Consider the following 20,012-nt stretch of genomic DNA (forward strand, 5'->3'; position numbering starts at 1 on the left):
GAAGATCAGGTTACATGATTGAGTTTGGTGTAATTTTGACTTGTTGCTTCTCCATTGAGTAAAACACCTTATGAAAAAGACTTTATTTAATCTTTGTTGATCTGTCAATGTCTTGGGTTTTTGAATTTGAATTTTCATGTCCTGCTTGCTTTTTGATGTTATGGTGTTGTAGGAGTTATGCCCATTGTTTATTTAAAATGCTTACCTGGTTGCATGCATGTTTAATTTCTGTTTTAGTGTGCAGGATGACCTTAACAGACATTGTAGATTTATCCAGCGATGATGAACTTGGAGAGGTTGATGTGAAACCTGTTAAGTTGGAGCCAGTCTCGTTGCAAGAAAATTGCAACAGAATGAGAACAATAAGGCTCTACTTGTGAAGCATCAAAAGTCAAAAACCCCATGTGCAATACGAGTATCTGAAGAAAATAGGAGCTCAAATGCTCTAAGTACTGGTCACAGTAGCTCTAGTATATTAGACCAAGGGCAGTCACCAGTGGATGATACTGGCCTTTCTTATACATCGCCTTGCTCTCCAGCACCACTTTGTCGGCAATTTTGGAAAGCTGGGAACTACAATGATGGCATTGGTTCTAAAGTCACAATTCAAAGTATTCTACTATCTACTGTTATATTTTGTACTTGAGTGTAGTGCATCTGGAATTTTACTAATATTGGTGGTTAAAGCATATATTGTCTGATTAGTAGGCCAACTAATTCTGTTGAGGCTCTTTCACGAGTTTTCATGATTTTTCTGGTGATGACTTTTGTTTCGATGATTCGGTTTTTCATATACAATGCAATATTTGCAATCTTCTGCATCTAATATTGTTTATGCATGGTATGTTCTACGACATTCCTCTTTCTGGATCACAGATGGCAAAAACTATCTACATGTCCACCCAATGTTCCTTCATTCAAATGCCACTTCACATAAATGGGCATTTTGTGGTAAATTCAATCTTACTTCATTCTTCTTTATGTATATGTTAATGAATTCAACTTTATGTATGTTGTGCTTTTTTCCTTTTTGACAAGGACAGTACATTCCTTTTTTTATTCTTGTTTTCAGCCATAGCAGATCTACTTGACAATGCAGTTGATGAGGTAATTTGTGAATGTTTATATTTTACCTTTCCTTTTTTTTTTCCTGTGGTGGTGAAGAGTAATAACAATCTGCTTGATCTTGCAATTGAATTAAACAAGAGTCATAGAGACTTTTGGATAAACGTGTTATAGAGATTTTATATTTGAGTATAATCTTTAATGGTTTCTCAGTATCTAATAACTTTCTTTTCATGATATTTTCTCACCTTTTTTTGGTTTAGTTTCCTCGTAATTAAAGAAGATCCAAGATGAGCAAAAGTTGTCAAGTCATTGGAAAATAGTAATCTATAGAAGAGGCACTGTATATCCATGTGAAGCTCAGTGAATTTGAGGCTGTGGACATTTAATAAATAGGTTGATCTTTACCTAAGCTATTTTTAGGGTGTAAGAACCTGGATTCCTTGGCCAAATAAAAATGAGTGGGCATGTCTATATATGTTAGTGGAAGAATATGTTTTATTTATTTCCTTCTAAAAGTACTATTGGTACATCAAGAAAAAAGAAAAAGGATATTGGGTCAGTGCGTTTTCAGTCATGGCCTTTCTTATGGCATTTACCCTGATTATGTTTTGACCTAGTTTTGAGAGTTTGACGAATCATATCATGTTTTGCATTTCACTCTTCATTGTTAATTTGGATAGATCCAAAATGGGGCCACTTTTGTCATTGTAGATAAAACCTCAAATCCAAGGGATGGAAGTCCAGCATTGGTAATTCAAGGTATGGGTGTATGTGTACATGATTCTTTTATTCTTACAATCTTTAATATCTGAGATGTATTTACCTAGCTTGTCCAAAATTTGATACTATTTTTGCCTATTGAAACTATTTTTGTTTTTTAAAACAAGAAGATGCCCAGGAGTTCCCTTAGCTTCATTATGGATCAGATGCATGATGAATTACTTAAGCTTGAAGGATAGCCCTCGAGTAATAATGGCCTTAAATCATCTCTAGTATCTTCTGCAGAATTAAGCTATATTTTTGGAGGACAATTGATCTTGATCTTGGTTTTTCTGTTTTCTTTTTTTCCTGCAGAGGAAAGACGAACTTTTTTAAAGAAGGGTGGGTGACTATCAAAGAGCATTATGTCAGGCCTCCAAGATGGTGGAAAGAATTTCATCTTCAAGATGGACGCAGACATTATAGTCATCAATTTGTACTGAAATGCTGGATTTGGAATCAAAATTTTGTTACTCTTCTTTGAGCCAGCAATTTATATATTGTATTTCGAAGGATATGTATAATGTCATAGTCTAACTGAAGTTGTATTAATTTATGCCGAGTCGTCCTTAGCTTGGGGTGGCTATCATTATCAGTATAGAATTTTGTAAGGGAAAATGTCTGATATAATCACTTTCTGTTTCTTTTTGCAGTTTTATCTTGACAATTTCTGTTTCTTTCCCCTTTTCTTTTCAAATTGCACAAGAAAAAGAAAAGCCCACAATTTGTTTATTGTATTTTTATTGCTCGTCTATTGTCACTTTATTGCTCATTTATTGCTATCGTATTGTTTTTGTATTGCATGTTTATTGCTCGTCTATTGTCACTTTATTGCTCGTTTATTGCTACCGTATTGTTTTTGTATTGCATGTTTATTGTTTTGAGCAGTGAACTAATCCCAGATAATTAGTTCCAGAATTGGGGGCCAACCGCCAAGAAACTTGCTCATTTCATTCCAATCTTTCAAAGTAGAATTAGAAGCATTGCAGTTTAAATTTTTTGAGCTAACTCGAACCAAATTGATCAAAGAAGCAATGAGAACTTACACGAACCGTGGAGCTCTTGTACAAAAAATGCAGTGAGCAAGGTGGGTTGGTGAAGAGGGTGATGATGGTGCAGTATTTAACGTTCGCTGTTGACCGTTTGATAGCTACTTAAGTAGCTCGTTTGTGAGAGAGAGAGACCCTTATCAATGAGAGATATTGAGACATTTGAATTTACCTGGTTTGGGAAAAACTGCAGCTTGTCAGGCCTAATAGAGAAGACAATGTGATGTGCCTCCCTATCAACTTTGACAAGAAATAAGAAGAAGATGCACTAGCAGTGACATTGAAAACCACCAAAGCTACACCTTTGAAAACCCCAAAAAGGGAACTGGCAAGCAAAGACATGAATACAGTACCAGAGGCAAAAACAAAAGCAAAATAAATAAACCAATCAATGCTAAACAGCCATTGCAACAAATGAAAAGGAAGTAGGGACAATGATTTTGTGGGGTAAACAGTAGCAGTACAATATTTTTGTGGTTTGGAAACCTCTCTCAAGATTCCATCAACCAATGGGGTCTATGAAACTCATGGTCATCATAAATAAAAACAAAACAATACCATTCAGACTGAGGCCAAATAAAAAAAGAAAATGTCATTCAGATTGAGAATTCAATATGATTGTCAATCATGTCGAAAGAAAAAACTATGTAACCTAACATGAATTATATATAATCTATAATGTCCAGAGTAGTCAAACTATGATTGAAGAGAGAATATTCGGAGAAGCAATGCCCTCTCCCTTCTGCCTAGCTTCTTTGCACCATAACCCCGTAAAACACCAAGCTTAAGTGCTTTTTGCCCTTCTTCCATACTTCTTTTTCTCACATCCATCAGTAAATCTGTTCCTTGGGAACTAATGTTCTCTTCTTTCCCACTTTCACATTTCTCTTTGTCCACTACAGTTGAACTTGCACCATCACCTGCCAATTTTTCTGACTAATGTTTCTTGTCTTCATCAGTCTCAGCTCCTTTTCCATGGATGCTCTCATAACCATCAGGGCTATTGCTTCCCCGCCATTTATTGGATGCAGTGGATAAGCCATCAGTTGGGAATCCATGTTTAAATTCATCATATGTTGTATTTCCTTTAGTCAAGCTTAAGGTGAGTATATTCTGGGGACATCCAGTCTGAACATTTTTGCTTCCTTGCTGCTGCGCAGGAGGAGAAAATGTGATGCCTTGTGATTTCGCCATTTCACTATCAGGGTGTTGAGATCACTGCATTCCAAAATTTAAAAGGAGTAAGATGAATGAGAAGGACGAAGAAACAAACACTCTTTTTGAGTAACCAAGAAAAGAAATTAAAGCCCTTTTTGAATTAAAAAAGAAAAAGAAAATAGCTCTTTTGCACAAAACTTAGGCAATAAGCAACCCGAAAATCCTACTGTCAGGCAAAATGTGGTATGTTATTATAGCTATGAAGTTAACTGCAAGAAGAAGCATCCATCAAGGATAAGTTACAGATGGGAATAACTCAAAAGAACAATGAAAGAAGAAAGATTTTTTCCAAGGAACATCAAAGATGAGTCACAGAATTTGACAGGTAAATGACTAAGAGGAAAGCACCACCAGGGATCCATACACTAGACTCTGCTTAATACATATTCAATCCCTTATTAACATCTAAAGCTGAAGCCTTTTGATGATTCATTAATGTTCTAAACGCGGGATTTTGAAGCATATCCAAAAATTTCCTTCTTTTAATCCTCAAGCATAATATATCAAGCCCAAATAAAATAAGCCCTTCCGTATAAATGCAAGAGTCTCTGCACAAGTAGTGTCTTTGACCAAATAGGAGAAATAGCAACCAAAAATCTAGCTGAAACTCGGCCAAGATCCGAACTTTGTGCCCCAATCTTTGGCATAAAAACCTTGTTTCTCGTATCTTCAGAAAACGTTTCAATCTCTTGTGCTGCATAGGGAACTAGTCCTACAATCACCACACAAATGGTCACTGCACAGGGAATTAGTCCTGCAATCACCACACAAATGAGCACTCTACTACTATATTACATAAGTATTCAAAAGCAGAGTCTGTCTAAGTAAATCACCTATGAAATAAACCTCTGATAAATATCAAGAGCTGTATGTATGCACATACATACACATAAACAAGGGGGAATCTTTACAAAGAAAACTGATCCTATTTTTAGTAAAGAAGACCACTCCAAGATTTAAAATATACCTTAATATATCTTATTTAGCTCCAGCACTATAAATCCATATGCAATTGCTCATCTACGTGAGAGCAGGACCAATAGAACAACAACCCAGAAACAGATAATTGAAAGAATCCCAAAAGAAACACACATATTGAAAAGCTCACAAAAAGATTTCAATAAAAATAGAAACGCAAAGGTCCAAATGTAATCAGAACAGAAAGGTTATAAATAAATACCTGGATGCCCCGTTTCAACGATCCGAGACAAGAATCTGATAGCCCATTGCGGCAAGAATGGACATTTTGGAACTTATTCACATCGAGCTTCTTGTTAATGATTCCCACAATGAAGTAAATGCTATCAGAAGGCAGCAAATCGACTATGATTTGTCCATTGTGTCCATTATTTCTTCTCAGGAAAGAAAATATAAAGGATTAAAACTTAAAGGACATGTAAGGCTTTGGCTAAGCTTTTATTTTTCTGGGTTGGACTTGTAAGACCAGATACCCCTAGATAGGGGATAAAGATTGAGTTTTTTGTTGAGAAATTGACACAGGGATGGGTTTCGCGAGAGTGGGAGAAACAGAGTGGTGGTGGTCATGGAGCGACGGTGGAGAGATAAAATGCTGAGAGAGGAAGAGAGAACGCAGAGAGCGAGGTCAGAAGTTTTTGGTCAGCAATCAATGGCCAATAGCTCCATAATAGATCTGCTTTTGTATGGAGGGCACTTTGGTCATTTCACGTCCCCAAGTGATTATATTAGAACACAATTTGTAGCCTGATCATTTCAGCACACTATTTCTGAAACCTGATTACACCAGCTTATTTCCTAATTTTTTTCCAACTGACGCCGTTAACTTAGTTATCTCTCCTCTCTCGTTTTCCTCTCGCCTTACAGTCTTGTACAAGGATGTATGATGTTTTTATCAATTATTTCAGCACTTCACTGCCCTACAGTCTTGTACAAGGATGTATGATGTTTTATCAGTTCCATTTGGGACTTGGGTTGGAGGTGACAGCTATATTCTTCGCTTCAAATGGTCTGAACCAAATTGTACCGAAAGTGAAGCAGAGGGCAAGAGGTGTAGATAGAACAAGAATGACATCAAAAGTGAAGTTGAATGTATTCACTTGAGGATAGCAAGTAAGGATTTGTTTCACATATATTCTCCTCAATTTTGTAGAGTTTCAGTAAATTATATTTGCAAACTTGATGACCAATATGATAATCTACCACCTGCTGGTTCAAGGTCATTTTCACAAACATGACAATATGATTTTGAAATTATGTTTTTGTTTTATAGGCAAAACAATGGAATTCGTGGCAATGGGTGAGTTATCTAAGACTGGTCTTTTCTTTTGCTTTGTTTCTGTTGGAAAAACAACAATCAGTGACTAATTAAAACAATTATATAAATAGAATTTACAATAAACTGTAATACAGAATACAGTATATAACAATAAATGAAACTGACTTGAATTCGAGATAGAGGCTTGCAGATTTGATGCAATGTCCTAAAGACAGTAATTTCACCCCTTCTCGGTGCTTGAAGTTCTACAGATGACTGCCTCCCAGGATTCAACTATCTGTATTCTAAGCCCTAGCACTCGGACTTAGAATCTGGCGAACGTTGTTTGTTTTCCTCTCAGACAAGATGAGATGCTTGTGAATGCTTTTTTCTGTGTTGAATGTATGAGGCCTTATTTGATTTAAATAAACTTCTGAAACCTTATTAGAAAAGTCACAACTGTTAAAAAATAGTTAATCAAACTAATCCGAATTAATAAAAAATTATTAATTCGAAACCAAAAAGTAATTTTAAATCTGAAAGTGCCCAAGTGCCCCAAGGCCCAAGGCCCATCTTTTTTATCATTAAAGCCCAAATCGATTTTGAAGCCCAAATTGCTTCCACTTGGCCTACTTCCATTTACTAAGTGTGGCCACACTTATGAGGACCTCACTCTTTCTACTTTCTACCAATGTGGGACAAAGGTTCTTGAATTTCATTCAAACTTCCAACAATACCCCACATTTGAATCGAAATTCTAGACCCCACATTTGAAATGTTATACTTTTACTGCTAAATGTATGTAATGCATTTGAGAGGAAACAGATGTTATATACATCAGGAAAAGTGTCTTTTGGACTTGAACTTACCCTAGTGAAAACATATCGGATTTACTTGATGACGCAATGGATATAGTTGATCTTGAACTGTTCACCGTTATAGTAAACCTAGACAATATGTCTCACACATATAACATCTTAACAAACGTTAGTTCATACGTTTTTGTTCATTTTGGTCCTGAACATATCCCAGGTTTCATGAGAGCTTTAGAGAACTTAACCTTTTATTTTCCGTTCTCATAAATGCGACCCCACATTTACTCCCATATAGGTGACACCAATTAAGAGTTTTCTGCCTAAACTCCTCTTAATAAGATATTAGTGTCATTAAATGCAAAGCATAACCTTCACATCAACAGACAACACACTAATCATCATAGGAATGAGTTAAATTCTGTGTTCAAATTTTGAATCTTACCCAACCAGTTTGCCTATTGAACCTAGACCATGGGATCTCCAATCAACTAGGTTAGGTTTCCGTCAGGTTTGATTCATTGGATTGGCTTCAATCCCATTCCCCTCGATGTAAATTTGATTTGCTCTCTTGGTAGGCCTTTTGTCAAAGGATCTGCAATATTTTCCTTTGACTTCACATGGTCAATGGATATAATTCCATTTGAGAGCAATTGTCTAATTGTATTATGCCTACGCCTGATATGTCTTGACTTTCCATTGTATACACCACTCTTGGCTCTTGCTTGTGCTGCCATACTATCACAATGTATACAAATTGTTGTCACAGGCTTAGGCCACATTGGAATGTCCTCTAGGAAGTTTCTCAGCCATTCTGCTTCTTCAGCAGCTTTATCTAAGGTTACAAACTTTGATTCCATTGTAGAGCGTGCTATACACGTCTATTTAGAGGATTTCCAAGATACTGCAGCTCCACCTAATGTAAATACATATCCACTAGTTGATTTGGTTTCTGTACTGTTAGAAATCCAATTTGCATCACTATAGCCTTCTAGAACTAGTGGATATCTAGTGTAGTGCAATCCATAATCTTGGGTGTATTTCAAATATCTTAGCACCTTGATTAGTGCCTCCCAATGATCATGTCCAGGATTGCTTGTGTATCTACTAAGCCTGCTTACTGAATAAGCTAAGTCTGGCCTAGTAGAATTCATTAAATACATTAGGCTCCCAATTACTTGGGAATACTCCAATTGGGAAATTGCATCTCCACTATTCTTTTTTAACTTGCAATTTACATCAAAAGGAGTCACAACAGGTTTGCAGTTAAATTGACCAAACTTTCTTAAAAAAATTTCTGCATAATGGGATTGAGTAAGAATATACCCATCATTATTTCTTTTGATTTGAATTCCCAATATGACATCAGCTTGACCTAAGTCTTTCATGTCAAAACTTGAATTCAACATCTTCTTTGTAGAATTTATCGCATCCTTAGTCATTCCCATTATGAGCATGTCATCAACATATAAACATACAAGAACACAAGAATTCTTGTTGTTTTTTATGTAAATACACTTGTCACATTCATTGATCTTAAATCTGTGTGACATCATTGTATGATCAAACTTTTGATGCCATTGTTTTGGAGCTTGTTTAAGTCCATATAAAGACTTAACAAGTTTACAGACTTTAGTTTCTTGACCTTTTACTTTAGTTTCAATTAACTTCGTACATTACAACACATTGTGCTACGTTACGCACAATCTAACAACATAATATAAATATAATTTCACAAAAAAAACATAAACATAACAAACTAAGTTTAACATAGTATAATTAATTTTATATTCATAAAATATAAAGCGAATAAAATACATTCTCAAGCGTTCTCCACCAATCGCTAATTACAAACACTACTACGTTTCATTATTTGCGCGACGAAATATTGCGCGACGAAGAACAACTCGTCGCGCAAACAATACTTGCGCGACGAAAATATATATTCGTCGCTCAATCCACTGAAAATTTGCGCCACCAAACTTTTTCGTCGCAAAATGTATATGCGCGACAAAACAAATTTTTCGCGCAAACAGAGTTAAAAAGCGGGGAAATTTTTAGCGCGAAACATTTGCGCGACGAGAAATATTGTCGCTGAAGGAACAATGCGCGACGAACACATACTCCGTCGCGCAAATAGGACGATCCACGATTTAGCGACGGAAAGACGTTTCGTCGCGTAAGAGAACAAGAGATATTTTATTTTTGGCGCCAAAAATGACCTAGGTGGGATTTTTTTTTTTGCGCGACGGAATTTTGTTTTTGCGCGACAATGTTGCGCGACGAAATTTTGCGCGACGGAAAGTACCAGCGTCGCGCAAAAAGTTAGATGTCGGCAGGTGTTTGCGCGACGAAAAAATGTGTTTGCGCGACGAATAATTTTGACGGGAAGTTTGCGCGACGAATAAGTATGTTCGTCGCGCAAAGTCCTTCTTCTTCATATTAGAATTCTGCCATTGCAGAGGCAGAATGCAAAAACAAAGCATTCTGCCTCTGCCTCTCTCTCAACCTCTCTGCTGCTGTTGGGATTTCAATACATTGATTGGGTAAGTATTTTTCGTCATCAGTTTAAAAGTATTAATTTAAGTTCGTACTAAGGTTTTTTAATTTGTTTTCGTTAGGGATATTCGAATTAGCGATTGGTGGAGAACGATTGAGAAGGTATTTTATTTGTTTTATATATGTTTAAAATGTTCTTGTGAAGTTATATTTATATTATGTTGTGCGTAACGTAGTACAATCTGTTGTGATGTACGAAGTTAATTGAAATTAACTTCGTGCTTTTATTTTTATGTTTAGTAACACTTAGTTTCCCGTTCGAGATTAGTTGGATTTCGTGCATGGATGCGTAATGCATGACTGCGGTCCAATTAATTCTTGAATTGTCCCATTATTTGGACAGTTTGGTAATGCATAGTGTTGTCACGTAATCTATGGCTACAGGATTAGGTTTCGATTGTGGATATTTCGTTGTCATCTCGGTACGTTCTTCGGGTGGTACATAGGTATTTATACCTATGGCCACCTCAAGAATGAGCGAGATGTGGCGAAATTCATCCACGTCGAAATCTAATCTCATGTAGTCGTAGGTTACGTGGCAGGAGTATGCATTCCCGAATGGGATAGGACCCTTACCGGAGGCATAAGGTGACATTATAACTTCGTATGAAGTTGTTGTGATTGTTGTGTTGTGATTCTGGTTTCAGGAATTATGGACAGAAGGTGGATACAAAACCCGAACAGATGCGCAGACGAATACTTGGATGGAATCGAGGATTTTATTGAGTTTGCACGTAGACACAACCCGGGTGCAACTAGAATCCGTTGTCCTTGTAGGAGGTGCAACAACACGTTATGGGAGACAATTGAAAATGTTGGATTTCATTTAGTAAGGAATGGAATGATTGAGACATATAGCATTTGGAACCTTCACGGGGAACAATTAGAGCATGCTTCGTCTTCAAATGCCACAAGAGTGGACAATGTTCAACCTATTGTGGATGGTAATGATGAAGTCATGGATGTTATACAGGATGTTTTTCCATTTGCATCGACCAACATGAATCAAGAAGAGCAAGATGATGTGCCTACACCAATAGACAGTGCGGAGTTTGAACAATATGAGAAATTGTTAAAAAATGCCAACCAAGAGTTATACCCGGGGTGCGAGAGCTTTTCCGTTCTCACGGCCATTGTGGAGCTAATGCACGGAAAAATAAAGTATCGTATGTCAAACCTGTGTTTCGATTACTTTTTCTGGGTTTTCAAGAGAATGCTTCCGACGGACAATTGTTTGCCGAAAGATCATAAACAGGCGCAGAAGGTGTTGAATGGTCTTGGATTGGGTTATGAAAAAATCCATGCTTGCAAAAACAATTGCATGTTATTCTACAAAGAGCATGAATCGTTGGATACATGTCCTATATGCAATGAGTCGAGGTTCAAGATGACATCTCAGAATAGGACGACTAAGATCCCACAAAAAGTCATGCGTTATTTGCCCCTGAAACCTAGGTTGCAGCGATTGTATATGTCGACGCATACGCCACAGACATGAGATGGCATCAGGAAAAACGGGTAGACGATGATGTGATGCGGCATCCTGCAGATGGGGAGGCATGGAAAGAGTTCGATCGAACGTTCCCGAGTTTGCTGCTGATCCCCGAAATGTTAGATTGGGACTTGCCACTGACGGATTCAATCCGTATGAGGTTCTAAACCAACACCACAGCACTTGGCCGATTTTCGTATTCCCATATAATTTGCCGCCTTGGAAATGCATGAAAAAAGAATACATGATGATGACTGTTTTGATAACGAGGATCCTGGGAGGTCAATCGATGTTTACTTAAGGCCGCTGGTTGATGAGTGAAGGATTTGTGGACAAACGGTGTTCGCGTACGATAAATCAAGCTGGGAAGATGTTCACTTTACGGGCAGCAGTTATGTGGTGTGAATGATTTCCCAGCATATGCAATGGTTTCTGGGTGGAGCACAAAAGGTTATATGGCATGTCCTGTATGCAAGGAAGATGTAACTTCTGGTTGGCATGCTGGAAAAGTTTGTTACCTTGGTCATCGGAGATGGTTGCCATGGGACCATGAGTGGAGGGAAAAAGATAAAGAGTTCGACGGGAACACTGAGCGTCGCCTTAGACCCAGAGAATGGTCCGGTGATGAGATATTGGACCAGCTTAACCGGTTGGATTTTGCTCCCTTCGGGAAAACAGTTAGTCGTATCGGACCTTCTACACATATGAACTGGACGCACAAACCTATGTTTTTTGAGCTCCCATATTGGTCGAAACTAAAATTGAGGCACAATCTAGATGTGATGCATGTTGAGAAAAATGTATTCGACACATTGGTGGGCACGATTCTAGATATCGAGGGGAAGACAAAGGACACGATCAAAGCTCGTCTTGATTTGGAAAGAATGGGCATACGAAGGGGTTTATGGATGAATAGGGACAATGATAAAGCTAGAAGGGATCTTGCATTCTTTTCTATGAAACCGAATGACAAGAAAGAGTTTCTAAAGTTTGTATCGTCAGTAAAGTTTCCCGATGGGTATGCTTCTAATATCGCACGTTGTGTGAATGTTGACGGGTAAATTTACTGGACTTAAAAGCCATGACTGCCATGTGTTTATGCAACGCCTACTTCCTGTTGGTATTCGACACCTATTGCCGGAAGATGTAGTGAAGCCAATCATTTTGTTGTCCAGATTTTTTTCCCAACTGACGGCGAAAACTTTGCGAAAAACGGACATGTTTCAGTTGCGCCATGACATTGTCCAAGTCCTATGCAAGTTTGAGATGATATTTCCTCCAGCTTTCTTCACAAGTATGATGCACGTGATGGTTCACTTGCCAGAAGAGGCATTACTTGCTGGTCCATCAACTATCGCTGGATGTATCCAATAGAAAGGTATATAATCATTATCATTTGTGTATGCATCATTATCACATGCTTGCTAATTTCAATCATATCGTTTTATTTTGGCAGGCTTCTCGGAGAGCTGAAAAAAAGTGTACGCATGGCCCGAAGGATCAATCGTAGAGGCTTGGGTTCAATATGAGTCGCTTACTTTCTGCGGAATGTATTTAAAAGATGTGGAGACGGTTTTCAATCGTCCTCAGCGCAATCATGATGGAGGTATGAGAAATGAAAAACTTTCTGTTTTTGCCCAAAGCGCACGACCCTTCGGAGATCCTGGACGCGGAGAGTCGTTTTCTAGAAATGACATGGAGGTAGCGCATTGGTTCGTACTGAACAATTGTGATGAGATCATGGGATACTTATATGAGCATGAAGAGATGATGAAGCGAGAACATCCATCACATTTGGTTGCTCAGAAACACCGTGAATTGTTTCCACAATGGTTTTTGGATTCTGTAAGTTATCAGTGTTTGTTATTTGAGAAATATAAATTTTGTTAATAGATTTTGTCAGACTAACATATGAATGGTTTTGTATAATATTAGGTGAATAAGTTGAAATCATCGAATTCCCCAACTTACAGTGATGAGTTATATAACTTGGCGTTTGGCCCGATTCGCGCTGAATTGTTCTCGGGTTGTAATGTCAACGGTGTCAAATTTTTGGCCGAAGCACGAGATGACAAGTTGTGTACGCAAAACAGCGGTGTCCATGTCCCAGGTGGAGGCGAAAGTACGGACATTGATTTCTATGGCAAACTCACAACTGTCGTGCAATTGCTTTACAAAGATCGATACCAAGTGATCATGTTTAAGTGTCGATGGTTTGACACCAACCCAAATAGGCCGGGAAGTGTTAAAATCGATCATGGCTTACTATCTGTGAACATGAACAGAACTTGGTATGATGACGACCCTTATATTTTGGCAAACATGGCAACACAAATTGTGTATCTAGATGACCCTAAAGCCGGAAGCGGTTGGAACGTTGTTCAAAAGATGGATCACAGGAACGTGTATGCTATACCAGAACTAGACCCAACTGACAACAACGTCAACAATGTAGCTGACCAACGTTTAGAATCTTCAATGGAAAATGATGCGGAAACACTTCGAGATACTAATGTTATACAAGAGCCATTTCAAATACAAGGAGTGTCTTCAATCGAAATACCGATTCAGTCAATTACAATTGACCTCGGTGATCTTCCGCGATATGATGTTGCAGTTGGCCCGAGCAACGACGATGATGTAGTTATAGAGGAGGCGGAGAGGAGGAGGAGGAAGAGGATTGGGAGACCGAAAGTGATGATAGCAACGATAACGAAAGTTATTATAGTTCAGATGATGAATGATTAATTTTTATTGTAATTTTATTATGTTAGTGGACATATTTTGTGTAATGCAAATGTTTTCATATATGTACTTGTTATATCCAAACATTATATATGATACCAAGTGAAACATTATTAAAATAATTGTAGTTATAAACCATTGGTAAATAAATATAGCCAACTAATTTGTATCATAAAGTTTAAATTTATTTTCACAAAAAACTTTTAAAAAATGAAAACCATATAACCGAAAAAATGAATACAAAGAACATAAGATTATCAACAATCCTTCCATTCTGAAATCGAAAGAAAATATAATAAATCATACTTTCATACAAGTAATTATATGTAATGTATAATACTTCAGATTAATAATATGTGAATACAAATAATCTTGCGCGACGAAGGCATAATTGTCGCGCAATGTTTGCGCGACGGATAACGTACACGTCGCGCATACTCTATAATTTGCGCGACAAATAATATCGTCGCGCAAGTATCTTTAGCGCGATGAAAAATAGTCTCCGTCGCGCAAACATATACATATATATATTTCTGAATTATACACACGTATATAGTTGAAATTGACGATCGAAGTAGTTCACTGTATTCACATAGGGTTAAACAGTATAGCTGTAAAAAATCATCAAAATTAGAGTCAAAATAACCGTTAAATCATGACTTTTCGTTTATAACCGTCGAAACGTTTTATCCCGTTACTTGAGCTCTGAATGTTTTTTTTTTCTCATTTTTGACGTATAAGATCTCGAAGTATAAACAAACATATTTGACGGCTAGATTACTGAAACTAGTTTCCTAGAATGCGTATTGCATAAAAACACAATATTCATAAAAACTGAATAATTTCTTTATACATTCCTTCAGTCAAACATACGATTATGTGATGTCTTGTACTGTAAATATCTGAAATTGAAGATCGAATTACATCTCTGTATTCATATAGGGTCAAGAACCGCAGCTGTAAAAAATTTTCAAGATCGGAGCTAAAATCACCGTTGAATCGGGACAATTTGTTTACAACCGTCGAAACGTTTTGTCCCGTTCCTCAATCTCTGAATGTTCATTCATTATGATTTTTGACGTATACGATCTTGAACTATGAAAAAAGAAGATTGCCGGTTGGATCATTGAAACTAGTTCAGGAGTTCGGGTTTAGGGCTTAGGGTACAGGTTTTAGGGTTTAGGGTACTAGGGTACGGTTTTGCGCGACGAAGAGACACTTACGCGTCGCGCAAACCATATGCGACAAAAAAAATTCATTCGTCGCGCGAAATCATTAATAATCCATTAGTGAAATTTTTTATCAAAAGCCGTTTGCGCGCGATTTAACACACGTACATTCGTCGCGCAATCTCATTGAAAAATTTCCCTCCCTCTCCGCTCCAAAGACTTAGTGAAATTTTTTATCAAAGCCGCTTTGCGCGACGAACAAACGTACATTCGTAGCGCAATCTCATTGAAAAATTTCCCTCCCTCTCCGCTCCAGACTTAGTGACATTTTTTATCAAAAGCGGTTTGCGGCGATTTAACAACGTACATTCGTCGCGCAATCTCATTGAAAAATTTCCCTCCCTCTCCGCTCCAAAGACTTAGTGAAATTTTTTTATCAAAAGCTTTGCGCGCGATTTAACACACGCCCATTCGTCGCGCAATCTCATTCAAAAATTTTCCTCCCCGCTCCAAAGACTTAGTGAAATTTTTTATCAAAATCCTTTTGCGGCGAACATACGTCCATTTCGCGCAATCTCTTTGCGTTGATTTTTCCTGCGCAAAATCAAATCCCAAAATTTTGGTAATTGGACAACTTTGCGCGACGAAATCAAGTTTTTAGTCACGCAAAGGTCAAATTTTTATAATATTGCGCGACGAAAAGTTTATTTTTGCGTCGCGCAAAGGTTATTTTAATGAAGTTTGTGCGACGGATATCGTTATTCGTCGCGCAAAGTCGAATAAGTATTCTGAAAATCGCGATCTTCTCCTTCGTCCCCAATTTCTGAAACCTAACCCTAAAACCTCCCAAATCTCTCCGCCGTGACCTCAGCCCCTAATCCGCCCCAAATCAGACCTGCGGTCGCCACCGTCGAACCCAGGAGCTTCTCCGCCGTGCCCGTCCATCCCTGCCGTTGTGAATTGCTCCGTTTAGGCCGAATCTCCGCTGCCGTTGTTCTCTCTCCTCGGGGCACCAAATCCGGCAATTGAGGTATGCTTTCTGGGCTATTTTTCATGCTCTAGCTGATGGTTGTGTAGGATTTGATTCATTGTGTGCATAGGGTAGTCAATTTGAAACCCTAGGTTTTGGCCGGTTTTGAAATTGAAATTCCGGCCACTTCCGTCCGTTTTTCGGGGTAAGTCCGAGAACAAAAGAACCTCCAATTGATGTTTTCAACTTAGGGTAGGAACCTTGGCCCTTAATTTTTAGGATTTCCCGGTGATTGTTATCGCTTAGGGCACCCACGCTGCCGGCGCGTGTGGTGGCGCGTGGGGTATCTTGTGCCATAGGGCATTTTGTCCCAGTGCAAACATTTCGTTGTCACGAGCGCGTAGGTGTGCTCGGATTGGAATTTGGTTATCGTTTGAGTCTCGAACGGTTCGAACCTATTGTGCGATTTTAGGGTTTGATATGTTCGGACCGTTGGATCGAGCTGAAACTCACGTATGTTGTACCATGTATTTATAGGATCGTTTAGGAATCGACGGATTGTGGATCGGAGTCCCGGATACTCCGAAATCGCAAACCCTAGGTCAAACTATGATTTTAATTAGTTAGTTCAATTCTTTACTGACATTGTATGTGCTACATTGGATTAATGAAATTGTGCAGATGTCAGACTTGATTAGACGTCGTAGGGCGGTGACGGCTACACCGAAGTTCGAGCCCGGCTCGGCCGTATCACCGCCACCGCTCCAAAGATCGATGGAGCAGACCACGTGCTAGCTGGTCCTGGGGATCCCAGCGGCTGCATCATCATCTTCTTCGGTGGTGCAGCCTCTTAGCGCTAGGCGGCGACACCGCCCGCTTCCACCACCGACACCACATCCATCGATTATCTGGTGCCTCGGGGCACCTGTAATACCCTTCCCCTTTCATTTTTTTAAACATTTTTTTAATTGGGAATTTTATGGTTCAATTTGATTGTATATGTAACAATATTGTCATATTCCTTTGCAGCCAAGAGGAACACCCGAGGGCCGTGTCGGCGGTGAAGACGGCGAAGGTCACCCGGGTGACCAACGATCGTATCGACATCGGATATGACGAGCGCCATCGGGCTGCACCGACGGCGGATTTGCATAGCTCCTTGGCCCACGACATTGGGCACGTCGTTCGGACCCATTGCCCGATGCAATGGAAGTCTTGGAAGGTCATACCTGACGAGATCAAGATGCAAGTTCGCGGCCAGTTGTCGGTATTTTTCCTATCTTTTAATTATTTTTCTTTCAAACTTTATATATTTCTATTACTTAATGTATGTAATCAATTTATTGCAGACGAACTACGACTTAGAGGACATCAACGAGGAGACTTTGGCGTACGTCAACAGACTCTTCGGTGAGAGGTACAAGCAGTGGAAGAGCGACTTGCACCACCATTTCCAGGCGTTTGATGATCCGGAAGTCGCTCTTCAGGAGGGTTGCCCGAAGGAGCTTGAGGGGCGGGAGGATAGTTGGGCGTGGCTCTGCGCTCATTTTCAGGCGCCCGATTATGTGGTATTCTTTTCATAATATTTGTTTAATGTTTATTTTATTTTTTATATCTCATTATTATTTAATTTATTTATAGTTCAATTATTATGTTTTATTTTTTGTGTAACAGAATAAAGCCCAAGTGAATAAGGGCAATAGGAAGAAGAAGACTCTTCTTCACCATTCCGGCTCCAGGCCCTTCTCATATAGGATGGATGCACGGCGTCGGGTAAGAATAATATAATTTATATTTAATTTTTAATACGTCATTATTATTAATTTCTTTTGTTCATACTAATATTTTTCTTCTCTTGTTCAATTAATTGAAATTCCCAGAGATCGACGTCTTTGGTGACGTTTATGTTCGCCCTGGGAATGAGTTGGCCGAGTCCCTTCATGTAAGTATTATGTATTTTTAATTCTTATGTTACACTTTCAATTTATATGCATTTTTGAATTTATATTTTATGTAATGTTAAGCAGACGACGATGGTGGAGAGGAGCCAGTTGGTTCTTCAAGAGTCCGCCTCCCAACTTCCTCCCGAGACTCCGATCGAGTGTGGATCCTCCGCATGATGCTGGATTTCAGATTTTGACGCAGACGTTGGATCGGACTCTCGGGAGGAGGCCGGGAAGCGTATTGTAGGGGATGGGAATGCCCGGAGGAAACCTCGACCGCGGTCTTCGTCGCGAGCAAGCAATCGGTGACTATTTTGACATCGCGGGTTGCCGAGCTTGAGGGTCGGATGTCGGTGATTCTGCAGTTCCTTGGCGGTCCGGCATTCCAATCCCGACTTTTGGTGCGTCGACCTCCGAGCCCGTCCACCCCGAGCATCCCCAGCACACCACGGCCCCTGCAGACACCCATACCTCCGAGCCGCATGTGGCAGATGACCAAGTAGATTTTGGAACATTGTTTGATTAGTTTTTTATTTTTATAATTACTTTTACAATTTGTATACATTTATTTTATTTTATATAATAGATGTTTTCTTTATGATTAATTTTTTTTATTGTAATTTCATTTTAATTAAAAAAACCAAATTTATTTTTTTACAAAATTAAAAATCAAATAATAAATTTTTTTTAATAATAAATATTGCTTTTGCGCGACGAAACGTAAATCGTCGCGCAAAAATATTTAAATAACAAATCGACATATATATTTTAATCTTGCGCGACGCAGAATTTCGTTGCGCAAAATGTGTATGCTTGTGACGAATAATATTTATCGCGCGACGGAAATTTCCGTCGCGCGAGTTTTTTTGCGCGACCACTATTTCGTCGCGCAAATATTTGTGCGACGGACGGTGAGTTCGTCCCGAAATGTTTTTGAAACGAAGTTGTTATCGTAGCGCAAACTGCGCGACGATTTAATGACATTTGTTCACGAACTTTGCGCGACGGACGATGCGTGATTTAAACATCGCGCATAATGATGTGCGACTAAAATCATTTTTGCGCGACGAATACCCTTTCGTCGCGCAAAGACTAAAATGTAGTAGTGAAATATCCCTAAAGAGAACGAAATTAATAACGTTAGTATGAATTTACATTAATTCTTTTAAACTAACGACAACAAATACTTATCCAATGAACGTACTGAACTCCTAGCAAAAGCAGAGGTCTGGTAGAGGCACAGGTTTTTTTTTTTTTTTCCGTCTGCCTTTGCAATGGCAGGAACTAGATTATAAGAAGAAGGATTTTGTATGACGAATATGGTGTCGTCGCACAAAAACATTATCCGTCGAGCAAAAAAATCATTTTCTCCGCGCAAGTGGTTCATTTCGTCGCTCAAATACATGTTGACATCTGACTTTTGCGCAACGGAAAAAAAATTTTGTTGCTCAAAATTTCATCGCGCAAACTCTAAATCTCGTCGTGCATGGACGTGCCGACATCGAACTTTATGCCGCGACAAAAAATTTTGTCGCGCAAGTATGTGGCACCAAATAAAAAATCCAACGTTTTCTTACGCGACGATATATATTTTCGTCGCGCTAAGTATTCATTTGTGACGAGATTTGGCATCGTACAAGTGTTTGGTGTCAAAAAAAATAACCCGCGGTTTTCTGCCTAACTTTGCGCAATGATAATGATTACCGTTGCGCTAGGTTTTCTTTCGCGATGATATGTTTCGTCGCGCAAGTTTTGAAGCGAAATAAAATAAATGTGGGGTTTTCTTCTGAGCTTTGCGCAAGTTTTTAACTATAAAATTATTATATGCAATATTTTGCCCTACGATTGATTTTTTTCGTCACGCAAGAATTGCTTGCACCACAAATTTTGCGTCGTCGCGCAAATAGTAAAATGTAGTAGTGATAATCTTCTAAAAGGAGGAGATGCCCTACAAATTCATATTGGAGATGACGGAGATGGTAAAATCCCGAAGAC

At 38.7% G+C, this 20,012-nt stretch overlaps 1 protein-coding gene and 1 pseudogene across 1 annotated transcript; one reads left to right on the forward strand and one right to left on the reverse strand.

The window, feature by feature from the left end:
- Positions 1-3,572: 3,572 nt before the first annotated feature.
- LOC148916982 (uncharacterized) lies at positions 3,573-4,083 on the reverse strand (annotated as a pseudogene).
- Positions 4,084-12,709: 8,626 nt separating this feature from the next.
- LOC148916983 (uncharacterized) lies at positions 12,710-14,040 on the forward strand. Its single transcript, XM_089053114.1, has 2 exons — positions 12,710-13,035; positions 13,126-14,040. The coding sequence occupies exons 1-2, from the start codon at positions 12,739-12,741 to the stop codon at positions 13,936-13,938; spliced, it is 1,110 nt and encodes a 369-aa protein (XP_088909240.1). The 5' UTR covers positions 12,710-12,738; the 3' UTR covers positions 13,939-14,040.
- The last annotated feature ends 5,972 nt before the right edge of the window (positions 14,041-20,012 follow it).

This window comes from Prunus mume, linkage group LG5 (genome assembly GCF_029339155.1).
Source record: "Prunus mume cultivar Tortuosa linkage group LG5, ASM2933915v1, whole genome shotgun sequence".
NCBI classification, from domain to species: Eukaryota; Viridiplantae; Streptophyta; class Magnoliopsida; order Rosales; family Rosaceae; genus Prunus; species Prunus mume.